At 38.0% G+C, this 21347-nt stretch overlaps 1 protein-coding gene across 1 annotated transcript; it reads right to left on the bottom strand.

Annotated features, from left to right (window-relative positions):
* Positions 1 to 840: 840 nt before the first annotated feature.
* Positions 841 to 21082, bottom strand: LOC139141609 (lambda-crystallin-like). The gene is given in 8 exon segments (XM_070711203.1): positions 841 to 1803; positions 2285 to 2390; positions 5381 to 5575; positions 6364 to 6525; positions 8228 to 8310; positions 8313 to 8429; positions 8432 to 8460; positions 20961 to 21082. Coding segments are annotated over 8 exon segments (1041 nt in total). The 3' UTR covers positions 841 to 1576.
* Positions 21083 to 21347: the final 265 nt, after the last annotated feature.

Below are 21347 nucleotides of genomic sequence, written 5' to 3'. Positions count from 1 at the left end.
TCTCCTTACATGGTAATCGGCATACCGTATTTTTAGCAAAGGAGACACAGAATACGTCGGAGTATTCAGTTTCAAAACGTATTACATTGTGTGATGTTGTCAAAAAAAGGTAATGTTACTGCAGTGGTATAAATTACAAAACACAAAAGTTCAAATCAGTTTATTTTGGATTGGCTTTACCCAACATTTCATATTGTTTCTTATGCCAGATTTGACCACGTGCTTACTGGCGACCCCTTTACATGCAAATTTTGTGTCAAATGGTGGTTCTCCTGGAAAAACAAACGTACGATTTCTATATGAAGGAGGCGAAATTTGCCCTCAAAACTCGCAACCACCCCTTTATGGGGTGTACCTAGCTATTTGAACGAGCTTCTCGAATCTGCAGCTCTATTTCGAAATGATGGTCTGGTTTTCTCAGCTCAAGGATAAGTGTTCTCCATCGCTGTGGGCATTACTATTCTCAACTGGGGGTACAGTTTCCTGTCGTAATGTTTTTCATTGTGTCCGGGATATAAAACCTTTCCTTTTCACAATTTTACTTCGATTAACACTAGTCCACATCTTGTCAGCGATTAAACATGTTTCAGTTTAAATGTTAAATTCTGGTCTCGAGCCCTCCTGTTCAACCAAACTGAAATTACCCCTCCACTTTGGCTCGTCCAGTGGGTGTAGCAAGGGTCGTGCCATCGCCTAGGAAACGGAGGGTGCATTAATTGTTGCATTTCGATGCACATTTTGATTATATTCAGAAGATTTTTGGCAAAAACTCAGATAGAGAAGCATTAATATTCACATCTCACTTATTCAAGACTGGCTGAGAGCAGCACTTCCATTCAGTTAACATCATTACGCCATTTATTATGCCAAGAAAGATGAAGCCAAGACATTTTGCCCTCCCTGGTCTCAGCCAGAAATGGTTATACCTTACAGAGTTTTTTCCCACGGAATGAAAACAAATGTACTTGGGCTGAGGCCCAAGTACAATAATATTTTTTGCTTTCTTGACGAGGGCTCTGATGTAAAATACAATTCATTTGTAATTCAGATTACCCTCTATAAATAAAGAGTAGTTAAGTGTGTTATATGATAATGATTGACATGCTGGGTGTTCTGATTGAATAGCATTGTAGAATGTATTTCATTCTGATTTATAGTATCCACAATCAAATAAGAAACTTGTAGTAATCATGACCTTCTAGAATGTTCTAAACCTGACTAATTAATCTCAAGGTCATTGATGAGAATGACCTACATAACAGTATGATATTCACTTAGCCCTCGCTAACACACTAATTATTTAACACATAGATGTTAATGGTTAGATATTATCTTGTGAGCAACTTAAAAGTTTGGGGAAAAATAAAGAAGAAAGTGGAAACTTTAATAAGTTCTACGAAACAAACACTCCATTGATGACCCTTTAATTTGAACATCATGAAAATATTCAATAAATTTCCTGCAATTAATTTCTTTTGTAGTTTCATGAACAGCAAACTCCTCAAGTATTTTAGATATGATGTTGACACACAAAAAGTAAGCCCCCGCAACCTGTAGCTGAAGTGTCACCTCCAATTCATTTTTTGGCGTCTTTTTCATCAAGCTCTTTCTTCAACTTGGCCAGAGCGATAAGCCGGTCGTCCCTCCAACGACAACGCTCGTTAAGTTCTTCCAGTGGAATCTTCTTGTTCATCTCATCCGAGAGCGAATCAACCAGGGGGCCAGTGTAGCTCGGAATAGGGCCAAAGTCTTCGCTGACATCTTTAATGGCTTGTCCGTATCTTTCACAGAAACTCTTAAATCCTAGAGATGGGATTGGATTTACACGAAAAGAAAGAACACACAATCAGATCGCTTGCAACACGTCCGTTTTTCTTGCTCAGTTATAGGCAAAGTCTTATAGATAGGAACAATAGTAACTATAGAAATGTACAGAGAAACCAAACATAATCAATGTTATTTTGCAATCAAATTGGATGACATCATCGGCTGAAAAGGACTTTCTACTATTTCATAATTATAATTTGTTTTGTTTTAGTGGGTTCATATTGGTTCTCATCCACTGTGGTCTAAATTTTTATGTGTGCGATATTTCAAAATTCACTATATTTGACATTTAACTTTTTATTTAACTTTTACTCAAGAAAATATTCTTACAATGTATTGTAAAAGTATTTTGAGCCGCTGTTGCTATGAATTGTGGTGCCATGATTTTCAAGACTGCAGGGTCATGCAGGCCTATTTCTTCACCTTGAAATGGTTAGACAATAAATTGACTCAGTACCTTCAGCATTTAGATGCATGGTTTCAAATGGTCCAATGAAAGCGTATCTCATTCCTAGTCCCCACTTCATCGCAGTATCTATGTCATCGGTGTTTACGAGTCCTTCCTGTCAAGATAAGATAGAGAATGTGTCACAGACACTTGAAACTACACAAATATGTGAGAATTATGCAGTTACTACCCTTACGTTATAGTTAAGTCTAACTTTGATGATCTTTTCATCATTTCGTTGAAGGAAACAAGCGACCTAGCGGCCGATAGAGCTCCGCTGTGTTTATGTAGAGAATAACTATTTTTACACATGTTGATTAGGAAGGTGGAAATCTTTGATAGCTTAATGCAGAGGCAGAAAAAAGTGGCTAAAATAAGCTGCAAAAATACACAATTGAAGATTTCATCATACTTTGAATATATCACATCGGATCATCCCTAAGAACATGTCAACCAAAGCTATCTGATGAGTAGTTTTTTGAGAATAAAATTTTCTGACCAAAGATGGCAACAATTGCCCCGAAAAATGAAATTGCAGATTTCATCATAATTTCAAGAGATCAAATTTAGTTCATAACTTCACATATAGAAACCTGTATACCAAATTTCAAAGCTGTTAGACCAGTACTTTTTTTGAGAAACACATTTTTTGACCAAAAATGGGAAAAATTGCCCCAAAAATTCAAAATTGCAGATTTCATCATTATTTTTTAATAAATATCATTTAGTTCATCTATAGAGACCTGTATACCAAATTTCAAAGCTATCAAATGACTAGTTTTGGAAATACACGTTTTGACCAAAAATGGCAAAAATTGCCCCAAAATACAAAATTACAGATTTCATCAGAAATTCATTATATATTACTGAACTCATCTGTAGAAACCTGTATACCAAATTTCAAAGCTATCAGACCACTAATTTTTGAGAAATACATTTTTGACCAAAAATGGCAAAAATTGCCCCAAAATTACAAATTGTAGATTTCATCATAATGTCAACAAATGTCATTAAGGTGATCTGTAAAAACCTGTATACCAAATTGCAAAGCTATCAGATGAGTAGTTTTGGAAATACACATTTTTGGACCAAAAATGGCAAAAATTGCCCCAAAAATACAAAATTGCAGATTTCATCACAATTTCAATAAATATCATGTAGTTTATCTGTAGGAACCTGTATACCAAATTTCAAAGCTATCAGATAAATAGTTTTGGAAATACACATTTTGACCAAAAATGGCGAAAATTGCCCCAAAAATACAAAATTTCAGATTTCATCAGAAATTCAATATATATTACTCAGTTCATCTATAGAAACCTGTATACCGAATTTCAAAACTATCAGACCAGTACTTTTTGAGAAATACATTTTTTGACCAAAAATGGCAAAAATTGCCTTAAAAATGCAAATTTGCATATTTCTGCACAATTTGAACAAATCTGAAATAGATCATCCCTAGGGACATATGTACCAAATATCAAAGCTATCTGACTGGAAGTTTTGAAGAAGAAGATTTTTAAAGATTTTTTTACCAAAAATGACAAAAATTGCCTTAAAAATACAAATATGCAAATTTCACCACGATTTGAACAAATCTGACTGAAGTCACCCTAAGTAAACTGCATATCAAATTTCAAAGCAATCGGACAAGCGGTTTCAGAGAAGAAGATTTTTTTACCAAAAACACCAAAAATTGCCCCAAAAATACAAATATGCAAATTTCACCATGACTTGAACAAACTTAAGTGTGGTCACCCCAAGTGAACTGCATATAAAATTTCAAAGCAATTGGACTTGCAGTTTCAGAGGAGAAGGCAATTGTTGACGGACGACGGACGACGGACGACGGACGACGACGGAAAATCAACTTATTTGATAAGCTCCGCGTCGCTGACAGCGGAGCTAAAAAGGTGAGTTTACCAATTCTTCGCCGTAGAGTGTGTCTGAAATACAAATTTGTATCATACCAGTATACTGATCGTGCAAATACTACGATCAAATTGGTTGAGACGCGAAAAAACAGTGCTATATTCGGGATATAGCTTGGTTGGAACAGCCATGTACTATCAGCTAGAGAAAAATTCTCTTTTTGACGTATCACGCCTGCAGTTTCGATTTAACATTATGATGTAATCGCAATACACCACCTCAGCATTGGGTGCTTATACACACTCGCTATTGCTTGTGCACATATGTTTTAACTGGTCAAAATATCGTCGTACACCGTTGCTGGGTGTCGTTATTCTTAAGTATCAGCAATGTAATCACACATATCATCATGAGCAATATGAAGCATTATCTTTTACAGTTCAGTTGTTCCTGTTGACAATTGAATTGTCAACAGTGACCTTTGGTATGGTACACCTACAGGCTGTTTTGAGAAGTTGAATACTGAGTATTTCTACATAAAAGGGGAAGAGCCTAAGCTTCACAAAAACACCAAAAGTTACAGCTAATGGTACTTTCACTTGGCAAGGCTTTCAAGCCCCTCAACCAAAATCATCTAATATTTCTTTGAGCGATTTTTCCTGCCCCTTGCCTTTGATATTCATAAATCTCTCTTGCACAGACACATGTAGATGAAACTTGAAAGATCTCTCATTTGACAGCGCCCTCTACACTCTCTGGGGAGCAGAGAAAGCGCCTCAAATGGCAGATCTTTCAGTCAAAGATATATGAAATCCTTATTCCTAAGCATCTGCAACACAAATATGCTAGATTTCGTGTTTTTCCACTGTTTAACCTATTTTACACAAAGCAACTTGATCATATATTTGAAGTTGTGATCTTTCTTGATAGTCAAGTTGACTCATAGATTAACATAACTCACTGCCTCACTTTCGTACATCAATTTTGCTAGCTTCACAACAAATTTTTCTTTGATCTTTTATTCAGTAAGATCTGTCTGCCTGTTTTATGTCTAAATGAAAACAGATTCAGGAGATTTGCAAACCTACATATATTTTCCTACTCCTGAGAAAATTCTATCTTGAGGTTCATGGTCACCTGTCACAAGGGACAAGGGTCTGTTGATATAAACACAAGCCAGGCAAAATGATCTTTGCAGATATTGTGTGTAGATTTCATAGTGCGAACTTTTACCTCAACCAGTCGCAATACTTCATTGTTTATGGCAAACTGTATCCTGTTAAGAACAAAGCCGGCTTTCTCTCTTGCCATCGTGATTGGCTTGAGACCAATCTCCTCCAACAAGGCTTTCGTTTTTGTGACCACGTCCTTGTCGGTCCAAGGTGCCGGTACAATTTCAACATATGGCACATAGTACGGGGGATTGACCTGACGAAATGAAAAAAAAATGATCATCATAATGCTACACTGAAATATGATTCAAATCTGCAGGGTAGTAGTTTCATTGTATGGACAGACCAGTACAAAAGGTTGTAGGGGTGGCTGGGTATGAAGGATGGCGAACAATAAAAAAACGCTTAAGAGGAGAATAATTCCAACGAAGATGATCATACAACTATCAACTTCCATGGAATAACGAAACCTTATATAATGTTCTTTTAGTCTGTGAGCGGAAAATGACACTTCTCCTATTATGACATTATGTATATATTTAAAGTGCAAACACCGGACCGCAAACTCTATTAATATTAAATAAATTCATCGAAGATGGTAGACATTCTGAATGTCAATGGTGATTTATTACCCTATTGTGGATACTATTATCAAGCATTTTGAAATTTTCAGATATGATTCTTATGAGGAAATAAAATGTAATCAGAGCACCAAAGAACACAATGCAATCAATCAAAGCACAAATGCAAAACGTGTAGGATGAACAGACCAAAAGCAAGACACAAAATTAAAGGAAATACACACTGTGATAGACATACAGACCGACAGTGGGACAGACAGCAGAGGATTCACAGAGACAGACTGACAAGCACACCGATGCGACAAGATTGAAACCAAGAAAACGTTAAGGCGGGCAGTACTAAAGCAAAAATCACGGAACATGCGAGAGAGTAAGACCAAAAGGCCTGATTAATAACAAGGCAGCAGTGAGGATGGCATTAAAATAATATTGCATTAAACTCATTCCAATAAACTGCACTCACTGGATGTGAAACTATGGCATTATTGCGGTGTTTGAGATGCTCTGTAAATGTTGACGGCATCAGAGTTGACGTAGAACTTGACAAGACGGTGTGGTCATCCGCAACCTCGTCTATTTGACCCATCACTTTCTTCTTCAGTTCCAAGTTTTCTGGAACACACTCCTGTACATGAATGAATAAAAAGCAAAGCAATACTGAATCATTCAGACAAGACTACGTCTGTTGGAGATCAATCTTCTATCTACGAAAGAAAGGTGAACATTTCTCTGAAAATATTATTGCACTAGTAAATAGTATGTTCAATGAAATATATGTTAAGTGTCATAATTCTGAAACTGTTTCAAGGTTTAAAGAGACAGATGAAACTTTTATAAATTTGTTCTGGTACATTTGTTTTTATTTTTAAGTGGCTGCCTGTGCCTGCGAGCTGCTTTCATTTTGTGTTATTGACAAGGATTTCTTCCTCATCTCCCAAAGGATGTTGAAATACCAGGTATCAGCCTTTCAAACACAACACAGCACAACACGACAAATTGTGACAATATGCAATGTTATTTAAAAGATTCGTTTTAGTCTGGACTTTTCATTTGGTTTGGTAGACAATAATATAGATAATGGAAAATGCGTCCAATCTATGTACAGCTGATTAAACTTCCAGGAGAGCTGGTTAAGATTGAATGCGCCCCAGGGACAGATATTCGGACTCTCAAACGTTTACAACGTCTACCACTTGTGGAGGCTCATTTTGAAGCTTAAGGAGTAAGTAAAGTTTTCAGTTTTTGAAATTAAGGAATTTTATTCCCCCCCCTACAGTAAAACATAGGGATGGTGGTCATTTTGAATTTCAGATATTGGTAAATGTTGGGTAAATTATTTTTCTTGTTTTATTTTTCTTGTTTTATTTTTAAAGTGCAAACTACCTTAAATCTGGATTTGTTCTGTACGCACCAAATCAAATTAATAATAGTAATTTCCTTTGTTGGGGAGATGATATAAGCGCAGCAATGAAGCAATGTTTGATTTCACCTTTCAGTTTTTGTAATCGATGGTCACAACATAACAGAATGGCATTGCTCTAACCACCAACAGACACAGAATACAATTTCATACAGACCTATAATAAGCTATGATCTCCTGCCAAAACTGCAGGCTGTGAGAAAGAGGAGTTATGTTATTAACCATGTGACGGTACTGATCAGAGCCTGCACCAGACTTGTCAAGTATGGTGGATTTCTTACTGTGATTCTGAAGGTGTTTTGCATGTGTTAGTGTCTGAACTCCCAGAATGGGTATCATTGACAGCCATCATTCTGTCCATGAGGTGTATGGATCGACCCACATATTCTTTGCAATCCCCTCCCCCCCATTCCATGTAGACAGGTCCAGCATCAACATTCATAACAATGAGTTCGGGCCAAACCATGACAGTGAAAAGGTTGTATATGGGAAGGAATTGACAGGTATATGGAAAAAGTACATGTATTAGTATCGGTTGTCGTGTTAGTTCCATATACATACCACTTTACCTTGTTAATGATTTGTTCATTATCTTTGTCTTTAAAGTCAAATAAAGTTTTTGTTTTACTCATCAAAGCATTTGACACACCAGCTATTTAGCTTGTAAACACAGCGTCTATACATGTAAAATGCACTGATATTGTTCGCATTTGAATTATAGACAAGAATCTACAGTAGGTTTCGACGATAACTATGCAGTCTTCTCATTTATACAGGCTGAGCTGACAACCTGAAGACTGTGTATCTCAGCAGGCTTTGGGAAGTAGAACAAGAACTGTAGTTGACATTAAAAACAAAAGCAGTGGAAAAAATCAAATGTTTGCAGCTGCTGGCCTTTTACTCTCACCTGTACATGTTTGGCACCTTTGACCGCACTTGCCAAATTATCACACCCTGAGATGAGCGCAAACTGCTCCTCGGCTGAGAGAGACCCTTAAGTAAGCCTTCTTTTTCAAGATTGAGCAGCTGTGTCTTGATCTTGTCCATGGCATTGGCGACAAGGGACGGGTCAATGTCATAGAGGTACACGCTGTACCCAGCACTGGCAACAGCATGGCCCAACCTTTACCTATAATGCCACTGGGGGAGAGAGAGAGAGAGAGAGAGAGAGAGAGAGAGAGACAGAGAGAGACAGAGAGAATTATGTGTTTTCTATTTTTGTTTCGTATAAACACAATTTGATGGCTACGAATAACTATGTTCGTTTCTTTTCATTCCAAACATATCCTCTAAATATATCAATTGCATGAGCTTCGACAGTGTTGGAAACTAGTACAGTCATTACTTGATATACATATTTTGTTTTAGTGTTTCCTACACCCTGAATGCGATGACATTTTCCTGTACTTCGTCTTTAGAGATGGACCATTACATATTGGGGGGGGGGGCATGGTAAAAAAAGATGGGTAAAGTATGCAGCCAGTGTGGAACATACATTCTGAAACTTTTTTTGTAGTCTTGCTGCTTCCACCAAGTACATGTACAGATTTGCATGACTCCCTGTAGGGTGACCACAGCTGTGTGAATTATCGGGGAAAGAGAATGTAAACTTTGCCAACTCTGAAAAAGGTGTTTGTCGTAGCATAGACAGAAGCTGGAACTGACGACGAGTGATGATGTAGAACTTGAACTTGTTTATCGAATACGGAACCAATATAATGGGCTAGGCCGGCCTCGCGGCCCAGCCACTGATACACCAGTCTGTGAGTCTGCCTGTGAGTGTGTGAATGCGTGAGTCGGTGTCTCTGCATGAGTTAGTCCTGTCTTCTCCAAATTATTATGATCATGGATTTACAGTAACTATAGAAGGAAGCAAACTAAAAATCGTATGGGTCATGATAATGGTACGAGGCAATGTCTCTTTTATGACTAAAGGATGTAGCTGTAAAGGTGGCTGCAAAAAAACCGAAAAAAAAAAGAAAAAGAAAGTAACTGTGGACCAGGATGTAGATGTACAAACTGTGAAAACACTAGAAGTATTGAAAACACTAGTTCAAGTAATAGAGAAGAATAAGTGATTATTCTATTCTAGACATGATTATGAATGAAGAAATAGTGGACAGTTTTGAAACCTCTGACATAGAGATAGAAGAGGTAGAACAGGAATCAGTTACTTGAAAGACTTACAGGAAAGTGGAACAGATGCACATGAAAATGATGCAGATAATTACAATGATGATTCAGACATGGAGGAAGACAAGTAGATACAGGATTACTGAAAGGCAGTGTGTTGAGAATACTTCTCATTTGTGAAAAAATTATAAATTAGCAATAATAAAAAAAGAACACGAAAGAACGAACTATATTTTTGAAAATTGCCATATTACCCAGTCAGTTAATCACTGTCAGATCACATTTGGACTTGTGTAGTCAATTGCAGATGCATTACACACAATGATTTTATGTCGAACATTGTCAAATTGACCTAAGAGTACTGCAGTCAATATTATGTATACTGTACTGCGTACATACTGTCTATGAAGTCCGCCACGCATCCGGGTTGATCTATAAAATACATAATAATCCATGTCAAAAACTAGACTGTTATCGAGACTTGATTGTCTCCTAACTCGTCTGCAAAGTAATATTCAGTGTAAAGTCTGGAGGGACTGTGATTTAACTCTGATCCGCCAAGTTTTCGTGTCACTGCGGTCAGAATACCCTTACGGATACGTATAGTAAGTAGCTGGGGGGGGGGGGGAGGGTACATTCAACAATGCCCCGTGACAATGTGCTTCACCGTGGGCAAACCAAATATGGAACAGCTGTAGCTAATACATAGAGCCCATGAAAAACTCTATTTTTAGCCTCTGCTCAAGACCCTCTAACTTCTGTACCGTTTGTTAAATACAAGCACAGGCAAACATACCAGTGTACGATCGAGTCACAGCCACGTTGGCAGTGTGCAGGGTTTCAAAATAATTTATTACAGATTAAACGAGCGTCCTTGTCCGTAAGATGATACCCTTGTAGTCAACAATTCATGGAAAACAAATCCTGGTGTCAATGCAGGTTTTATATTGGATGGAAATGAAAACGAGGCTCTCTGTTGTAAGGTTTCTAGGAATTTGCATGGGCAGAGATCAAAGTGCAACGTTCAGCTTGTGAACACAACAAGTATACAAGGTACATTGATATTGAGTAAAATGGATCTCAGTCCAGAATGAAATTTAATTGTGCACAATATTAATGCAGTGCATACATGGAATGCCTAATTCTTATTATGTCAAAATGGAGAGTAAAACAACAAACTATTAATATTGTGACTCTGAACAAAAATACTGACAAAGATCCAGCAAACGTCTTTAACAAATAATTACTTTATTATGTTAAATATGTATATTTTGCGCATCACTGAATTTATTTCAAAGTTACACAACCTTCACAGATGAATCAGAGATACATCTAGTTAAGTCAATGTCCTTGCTTGATGAACTGCACATGGCTTAAAATGCATGAAGTATGACTCGTCTTTACAACGCTGCAAGCTAGTCACTGCCTCGTATAGTATTTTCCACCTATCCATCATGGCATATACTATGGTATAGCGGTGCTAAATTTGGAAATGGCCAGGGTTGTTGTTCACTGTGTTAGTGTATCACGCGGCCCTTCAAAAAAGAGATCCTAACACTCCTTGATTATATTTAACTCAACAAGCCATTAAAATATCACCTCTACCTATCTGTAATTTCCTATAACTTTTCGTCTTTAAAGTTTATCGGTAGTGTTGCCGGCTGTTTTAACGGTTGATAACTTCAGCTAGGGAATTAACTCGCTGAGAGGTAACACAGGATGCTACTACACAGAGACGTCGTAAGTTGAAGTGGACGATGTTTATTGCAAACGCTGTCAGCTTGACCGACCAGAAAGTCATGTTCTTACATCCCAAAACTTTTCATTAAATAGACAACTTTCAGGGCGTGACTTGAACATGTTAAGTAGTTTACAGGAAGTAACTGTACATTGGTTAAAAAGTATTAAAGATACTTGATTGGATAAAAGATAAAAATCCAAGTACTTGATTGGAAGGAAGTTTCTAAAATATTCAGAATTATTCTGCTGAGTTGGCATCCCAACCAACGCTTTTAATATTTATAATATTCTTTTGACAAATGCCGACTTCTAAAAATAATAGTTACTACCGTTGCATGGTCAAGATTTGTGGAGCCAGAATTTGATTATGTATGTATGAGCCATTGTTTCATGCCAAAGTCAATTAAATGATGACCACTGTGAAGTAGCCATATCGGTGTCACACTTCATTGTTTTAGCTTAATTGTCCATTCGAGTACCAGTATCAATGTCAATGTCAGTAAACATCTTTTGTTCGTATTTGTCTGACCGGTTGTGGCATTAAATTGTATGTTAATTAACACATCGGCAACGATACTTGAGTTAATAAAAGAACTACCGGTAATGATACTTCAGTAAACAAAAGAAAAGACCCTCCACGTTGTACCGTGTGGAAATGTTTATCCCAGTGAACGTTCGTTATGAGTTCAACAAAATTGTACATATTTCCTGTAATACTTTTACTTTAAAAATTACAATCGTAACAGTAGTCATAAAATCTTCCCAAAAAGTTTATGTATATGACTTTGCTGGTTCCGACAGAGGTTCACATTTAGACACTATAACTTGTCCGTTGGGACAAAATTAGCTGTGTTGATAAATGGTTGCATGAAGGCACATAAAATGGCATTATTTTTTATTTATTTATTTAGCCGTGTACACATACGTGACATTGGCATATAAAGAAATACAAAACAAAAGAATTACAAGATCGAAAACACTTCACAAGGGGGAGATGGAAAAGTCAACTCAAAATTTAATGTTATACGCTTCATCAGCTCATTAAAGAACTTTGCAAAAAATATGCACAAAGGAATCATCTGAACAAGACATTATGTAATTGAAGAAGGACATCTTGTCAAAATGTTCCAGCTGAGCCTGAATATCAAAAATAGAATTACAGTAAGTATCTCTTAAACCTTGTGCAGGTGCACTTTGAAAAGTCATAGTACAATGAAATTCATCTCCAACATCTCTTTTGCATAAAGTACAAAGTCTAAGGTGTAAGAATATTCTTATAACGACCGACTTCAACTGGGAAAATATGATTGAGATTCTTGTTTTTGTTAATGCTATTCTATCAAAAGGATTTGTACAAAAGACAGATACTTCTCATATTTGAAAACAGTTTTAATTTTACAATAAATATTTAGCTTCTCGTTATTTTCTATGGCTTTTTTCAGACGTCTACAAACTTTGCTTTCAAGGAATTTTTAACTGGGATCTCTCAGTTTGTGTTTATAAGTTGAGAGGTCACCGCTACGTCACTGTAGTGACGTTCTGCAGAGATTACGGCCGGCATCCGCGCCCCATGAACACTCACAGATCTCAGGACTGAACTATTTTTTCCCAAAGTTAAAGTTTGATTTCAGTTATGTGAAACTGGCAATGTCCATAGGACGAACGATGGTCATGGATATCGCACGATGAATTACTCAGTTTTGTTTTTTATAAGTCGAGAGGTCACCGCTACGTCACTGTAGTGACGTTCTGCAGAGAGCCTCGAACAACAGTTTTACGCCAGCAAAATAGCGGTCTCCGGGTAGTCAAGTCGGTTGAAGCTAGAAAAAGGCGATATTTCAGTGAATTTTAAGCGGATTTCTGGTCGTGGTGAGTCCCTAATAATCAAGTTGTCGATAAGTGTTGGTAGTTTGTAATTTGCATGGTTGCAAAGTTGCGACAAGGGTGCTGTCGGGCGTAACGTGGACGCTATTTTATGCATTTTCCCATAGTGGCGGGGTTAAAATCATAAAAGTAAAAACCAGCCCGTAAAAGGCAGGAATCCCGTCTGAAAACACCACAGCTATGGACCTACAGCTATTTATTTTCAAGTTCAAATGCTACGGCAAGGAGACTTTTATTCTTAAGGCTTACTAAGCGACTCCAATATTTAATCACATTAACAATAATACATAGCAGAGACGCCCAAGTTCTCCCAAACAGGCATGGATGCATGCTTTTTTATTAACACCAAGAATGTGCTTGCATGCCTTCATCTGAACAATTTCAAAGTCACAGTCAGGTTTCAGAAAGTAATAATTAAATCTTTCTGAACTTACTTTTTAAATAAGTAACTCCTCTAAACCTCTGATCCATACAATAACACTGGTTTAACTAGAGAGTCTAAAAGATAAGTTGAACCACCACTGGCGTCCCATTTTGAGAGTTAAAGGTTTTCATAAAAGCAAATAGAGAACGCAGTGCTTTGTTTTTAAAGAAAGCCTTGCTTTTTTAAAATTTCCAGATGGAATAAAAGTTACACCGAGGTAAGTATAAGAGGAAACAATATCTAATCTCTTACCATAAATGTAGATTCATGCGGATTAAAGTTTGCATTGAATATCATGATCTTTGTTTTCTTGAGGCTTATTGACAACCGACACTTATAACAAAAGGATTCAAGCAACGATAACCTGAGTGATTGCTGCAAACCATGCTGTGAGGTTGATAGTAACACAATATCATCTGCAAACATAAGAATTGGCAGTTTTCTATCAAGCAAAACAGGAGCATCAATACATTTGTTATGAAGTAAAGTTGGCAAATCATTTAAAATAAATTAAATAAAGTGGGACTGAGATTACAACCTTGTTTGGTACCAACATGTGAACGAAATGAATTGGTATAACCAGATGATAACTTGATACATTACTTTACATTATCATACATGCACTTTACAATATTCAAAAACTTACTACTAAAGCCTTGTTTTGATAATTTATAAAATAACCCTTAACGCCAAACACTATCAAAAGCTTTCTGTAAGTCTACAAAGCATGTAAACAAATGCTTCGAACTGCCTTGACGCTTGTAATAATTAATCAAAGACTTTAAAACGAAAATGTGATCTTATGTACGACATCCTTTTTGAAAACCAATTTGCTCGCAAACAGAGCAGATTTTTACTTTGAATAAAACTGTTAGCTCTATAATAGTATAAATAGTTTCCCTACACAACTGCTGATAGTAATACCTCTGTAATTTGAAGGGTCATCTTCTGGCCCAGATTTGTGGATAGGCACTATATACCCTTTGGCCGACACAGTTGGAAATAACTCACAACTCAAAATCGCATGGAAGATCTTGAGTAGAGCTCTTTATATAGAGCTCTATATCATGTCTATTGTCTTGGACAACAGGGAGTAGGGAACGCCCCTCCGCCATTTTCACAAGCATAGGCACTCGACTCAATGCAAGCGAAACCATCACTGGGGCAAATTACTGGTTGCATCAGTGACGGTTTTGCTTTAATTGAGTCGATTGCCTGTGGTCACAAGCTTCAGCAACCAAGGGCACATCGTGATATAATCATAATGACAACATTTATATGTCACTGCATTGATCCACTCTTGTGACTTCTCTCTCGTACTTAAGCTCCACGTTATTAGCCAATGTAGAACTTTCACATAATATTCAAAAGCTATTTTAGAGTACGACCTGGTCAAATGCCGACGAGTGACCTTGTGTACTCATTGACGCAAGACCTGCAGTAGCCAGTACTCACGCATACCAATGCCATAGCTCGAGATTGTGTCCCATCGGGCAAATTGAGTTTCTTATCCTCTTTTAATTACAAATGTTTGCCTAATCAAAGAAAAGCATATAACAGCGGGGGAGAGGCGACTGCTCACCTGCCGACATTACCAATGTTTTCGCCATTCGTCCTTCCTGCTGCACCCTCGGCCGCCATTTTGATCTGTAAGACGCCCTCACCACTTTCCGAAGTATTGTACTTGTTTTATTTTTTCTTCTAACTCTCTCCTTGCACTATTCCTCTTACAAAAATACATCTTTTCTCGCGTGAGTCTGACGTTTGCGTCTCTCCGTCGAAGACGGCAATAAAATTTACAACAAAGAATGTTCCCGCTTTCAATTACATTTAACAACGGATTCTTCCCCAAGGATGGGTTTCCTTTTAACAGTGACAAACGTCTTTATCATATACCTATGCCCTATATTGTGTCTGTACTGAGTTCAGTGACATGATTTATCATGTTGATTTGCATGTCAATAAGTGATACGCCTTGTTGATTTGCATATGAAAGGAATGATCAGCGCGTCTTTCTTTCATTCAATTGAATATTTACATATGAAGAAGTGATACGACCTGTTGATTTACATAACAAAGCCTGATACGGCCTGTTGATTTGCATACCAGACTACTTACATGGTGGCGCCCTAATCAAAACAAACTATGGTGCCCGTCTATGATTTTGACTCTGACTACGATATAATGTCCGATCTCCAAAAGTAGCAGGGTTTTGAAGCATAGGGAAATGCGGGGTAACTAAATAAAACACATGTGTCGATATCGGATTAACCTGCTAGTAGTGCTACCAATTTGAACAAATTAAAGAGCAGAGCATCATCACCGTACGGGCACTGACAGATCGATGACAGACCAGCTGTTCCGTCCGTGCTTATGCGCAGACGACAAGCAAATCGGACATGTCGGAGGACCGGCAAATTCAAAAGCACAACTTTCAAAAGTATCGTGTATTCATGGTAAATGCGTTCTGGAAAATAATACCAAACACAACACTGCATGTACCGTACCGATTCGGTAGATATCTACATGTTTGATGACAGAGTTCAAGCATTTCTCTGCTCAACCGTAAACTAATTGGCAATGAGCCAGCTGATAGATTACGTCAGACGCTAGTATATCAATCCGCCTTAGCAAGATGACGCAAACAAATGCAGTCCATCAAGAAAAACCACAGTGAAACGTATCATATTTTAATATACGAGATTTATTCATTCAATAACGTGGGCATTGGTATATGATAAAGAGGTTATCCCTCGATATCACCTCTTGGTGGGGTCGTATTGCTGCGAGTGCGGTTTTGGGCCGCATCACACCAGTCGAAGACGAGTGTGATGCGGCCCACAACCGCACGTAGTATCTCCACGTCACATCACATCACATCAGCAAAATTACCTTATCCCATGCTACCATATCGAATACGAAAGTTGAAGCCTTGATATGTTTGTCTTGTAGAAGAATATAGTATTGATTGGCATCACCTTGCTTGTAATGCGAATAGTTTTGGACTGTTCATCAAATAATGATGATATGCCGACGTAAAATTAGCAATGAACTAGAATGATGCCAATATTAGACAGTGAGATCAGGCCCTCTGGTTTTGAAAAAGATAAATTCGCTTCAATATACCCATACTTATACGAACCTTCGTGAATTTTTGAAGATAACTACTGAATGCTCATTTTTATGCTCCCCTGTAATATGGCAGGGATTATATTTGTATAGTTAAGAAACTGGCTAGACTTTTGTTTATTTGTCCATCCGTCAACAGGATAGGCTTGAGAACGGTGTAATGCTTCACAGCAACACTCGGCAGGAAAATGTGGTGACAGGAAATGAAGTGAAAGATAGTCGACATTATGTCTTGCAACACAGTCATCTAAAAACATCAATGCTGGCAAATACTGTGTGTTTGATTCACATAGCCTCGATTTTACTTTATTGTTATTTGAATCATAGCATAATCTAATCCATTATCTGTATTCATTATTTCACAATTTTAAGTTTGAATAAAGTGACAGCTTATGAATTGTCCTAACAATGTGAAATATGTAGAGAATATCAGGCCTAATAAAGTGATGTCAGCTCTGGTTTGGCTCATACAACATAGTGTTCTCTATCAAGACTCGGGCATCCAATTGACCAATCATGGCTAGAGAAAATCTGTGAAATCAACTACGCTACCATAACTAATGTGTTCAATGACTCTAAGGGTTATACCGCTCCTTCATAAGATAATAATTGTGACCATAATTTTGGCAATGACAGCGGTATATTCAGTGATACTAGTGATAGAGTTGTCAAGGATATTAACACATAGTTTATAATGCTGATTATCATCATCATATTTTAAAATTTGCGCCAGGCCAAGGCCAAAGATCTGTTAGTGTACTTATGAACACAGATGCAGGATATCCAGCTTTCCCCACAATATATATTTTGTAGACAACGTAGGTCTATCGATGGTGATGCATCCAAGGTACATTACAGTGATATCTGTAAATGGGACTTGAGAAATGCTGATCGACGTGCTGGTAACTGTGTACCAAATATTTTTTTCTGAGTTATAAAACCTCAGGTCAAACAAATCAGTGATAAAGTGCACCTTGACTTAAGTTGTAAAAGTGAAGGCACAACGTTCAAAGCTGCAGATATTTTAAATCCCTGCTAATTTGATGATAGCTTTTACATATTCAGAGATTTGCAAAATTCTTCTCTATATCTCGAAAAAAGAAAGAAAGATCTATTTGACATGATCAAGCATTTAGAGTTACCGACGTGGTTTACCTATATCACTCTCGGTAGCTCAGACACTGAAAGGCTTTCTGGCAAGACTTACGCTGACGGAGGGATCTCAGCAATGGACTTGACTACAAAGACAATGTTACTGCAATCTGACCCTGTCACTTGTGCGCAGTATTTTGTTTGTAGAGTACACGAATTCACTGTCCTCAGAAGTCCAAACATTCTTCCTAGCCCTGCTCAGTTATATGTATCCCTTTATCTAGATGTATTCCTCTCCCTCGCACCATAACTCAATACTGATTGGTACAGCATTGGTTGCATCAGTGACGGTTTCGCTTGCATCTTTGTGTCGATTGCCAGTGGTCACAAGCTTCAGCAAGCAAGGGCGCATGGTGATAGAATGGCAATATTTATATGTCACTGTGTTGACCTACTTCCGTGACTTCACTCGTACTTAAGCTCCACGTTATAAAAACTTTCAAAAGCTATTATACTAGAGTACGACCAGGTCAAACGTTGACGAGTGGCCTCGTGTACTCATGTACGAGCTGTGAAAAACCCAGCTGTCCAGTCTGTAGCGGGGTCGGCTGCATCTATGCGGGTTATCAAAAAGTGAACCACACCATTGGCCGGGATGACCTTTCGATGACCCGCAGAGACGCAGCGCAGCCGACCCTTGCCAAAGACAGCTGCGTCTCCACAGCTATCATGGACGTACTGCATTGTAAGCCAATGCCAGTAAACATAGCTCGAGACTGGGTCCCACCGTGCTCTCTTTCAATTACCACTGTAAGCATGATCAAAGAAGAGTGATTGTACATAGGTCAAGCAAATAACAGCGGGAAGGCTGCTCACCTGCCTACAATGCCAATTTTTTCGCCATTCGTCCTTCCTGCTGCATCGCTCTGTCGTCATTTTCCTCTGTAAGGCGCCATCACCAGTTTCCGAAGTATTGTACTTTGTTTTGTTTTTTGCTCCAGCTCTCTCCTAGCGCTATTCCTCGTACAAAACACTCTTTTTTTCGCATGAGGCCGGCGACACCAAGAGTCTTACGTTTGCGTCTCTCCGTCGCAGATGGCAATAAGATTTACAACAAAGAATGTTCCCGCTTTAAACTGACATCTAACAACGGATTCTTCCCCAAGGATCGGTTTCCTTTCAACAGTGACAAATGTCCGTATCTCCACGTCACATCACATCACATCAGCAATATTACCGTATCCCATGTTACTGTAACGCCCCTCCCTGTAGAGATTTTATCTCGAAGCGTCCCTCACGTGGCCAAGACGTGTGAAGGTCATTGACTCAGATCGTACGAGAAGCAGATAAGAGATAGTGTGATAGTTTAATTAATTATTGGTTAAGATTTCATTGAGAACAATCGAGAATGGGATATTCCATGGTGTGATCTTATTTAATCTTAAGAAACAATCAAAGACTGGCGGGAAAATTACCACGTGATAACTTTTGTAATTATGTAAGTTTGAAGATTTATTAACTTTGTAGAGAGCTTAGACGAGAGACTTGAGATCAGACCGTTGACAGTGAACGACACGGTCGCCATCTTGCAATAAAGTACAAGGTTGTGTTAAATCTACATCTTGGTGTGTCGGCTTCAGTTACTGAAAGCATTACGATCCAGGCTGGTACCTCTCAACTCGTAATTCCCCTAACTACGAGCGCAACAATTTGGTGTGAGAATCCGGAGTATACTGAAGCAGCACGGCTGTAGGTTTCTGAGATCTGGTGGTGGAGTCAACGAGGGTCGTGTACGAGAGATGGCAGACCCCGACGAAGGACCACTGAACCAGCAGCACGAGCGAATGTATGGTGATATGTAGCGGCTCATCGAAGATGCACCCCAGCGGATGGAGGTGAACTATGACCGGAGAGACGAAGGCGGCTTGCAGACATGGACGCGTGCTGGACGTCCGAGGTAGGCAATGTGACATTATTAATGTTGGTGCTAACGTCATGCCTCGAAGATACACCGGACGAGAGAGTGGTTGTCTACAGAAATGGCTCAAGAAGTTGGTAATGTGTGTGAGTTTAGAACAGATACGACCAGCCAACGTCAGCGATGCTTGTGGTTCACCTTCCAGTCGGCTTTGTAAACACGGATGATTAGGGGAGAACCATTTGATTTCTGGGGGGGGGGGGGTATGGAGGAAATGGGTATGGTAGCAAATTTTTTTTTCCAGTCAGAGTGACAGCAATTTTTTTTTTCTACTGTCAGACCTGCATCAATTTTTTTTTTCCAAATAGAGTAGCAGTGCAAATTTTTTTTTTATTGGTTATCAAGTTTGTAATGCGTTGTTCATAACTATACCATGTCACTGGTTTCCTATACATATTTTATTCTGTGTAAGTAAAAAGAACTACCACTATACACTTCTGCTACCTAATTTTTTATGTACAGGAGGAAACTGATACAATATCCCTGCGGGGCTAAATGGTCTTGGGAGTGCTGTACTCCAGACCCTTGTCCATTCCTTTCCTTTAGGCCATCATAGAGGTACCAGGACCCAGAAGAAAATATCTTGCATGTGTAATGTGATCCATTCCAAAAAGTAACAGCATGCAGAACAAACCTGTGTATTCAAAAACAAAAATTAATTAGGAAGCATAGGAGTGACAATAAAAATGGTGAGATAACAAAACAGCTAGCAAACACTATGCAATATTGGCATACTCATAATGTATTGAAATATTCAAACAGGTAAATTTGTTCATGTGTATTTGTTTTATTGCTTGAACTAAATTCCGAATATCAGAAATATGTGTTATTCAGCAATGCATAAGAGTAACAGTGGTATGACAAGTTTTCACAGAATCCATGACAAGGATGGAACACAAATAGTAAATATCAGTACAAATGAGAAATAAAAAACTTACTTGTGGCCAAATATTTTCAGGGATAAAGGAATGTCACTCATCATATTATTCCTTGAGAAATAGTCCACACTGAGAGGCAACAGAAGTGGAATTCCATGCACAAATGTTCTTTCATTCCAGGATCGGGTACCTGCACAATACCATTTCTCTCTGGCGTAACAGAAAGATGCAGTGTTTTATTTTACACACTTACAATATATAATTGTGTTATACAGATAGATGACATACTTTGCACTGACATTTTTTCTTGAAACAGTAGCACTATATGTATTAGCTTGTGATTTTGTTGAAATGTTTATATCATACTGACTCATGTACTCACACTTCCTGGCCATCTTCATCATATGCAGTGTCTCTGACTGCAGCAGAAGTATCAACTGGAATTTCTCTGAAAGCTGCATTGCATGAGGACTGGTTTGGATGAGCCCAGTCTTTCAGGGCCATTTCTAAGAAGTTGTCACTTGTTGATGGCTTGCTATAACAGTAAAAATGAATACAAATTGAATAAGGATTAAATAATTACATGCAATTCAGACTTTTCTTGATTTTCTAACATTTTTACAAACTACAAGCAAATGCATGTAAAACTATAATATGAAAATTTGTAAATATATTTACATGAGCAAATTTGATATATTTTTCAGTTGAAATATTCAGGGACAGGATTAGACATCTTTGATACATTTACAAATGATTTAGATTGAACATC

The sequence above is a fragment of the Ptychodera flava genome, chromosome 10 (genome assembly GCF_041260155.1).
Source record: "Ptychodera flava strain L36383 chromosome 10, AS_Pfla_20210202, whole genome shotgun sequence".
Classification (NCBI taxonomy): domain Eukaryota; kingdom Metazoa; phylum Hemichordata; class Enteropneusta; family Ptychoderidae; genus Ptychodera; species Ptychodera flava.
Note: the sequence above shows the minus strand (reverse complement) of the source record. Positions and strands in the feature narration are given on the sequence as shown.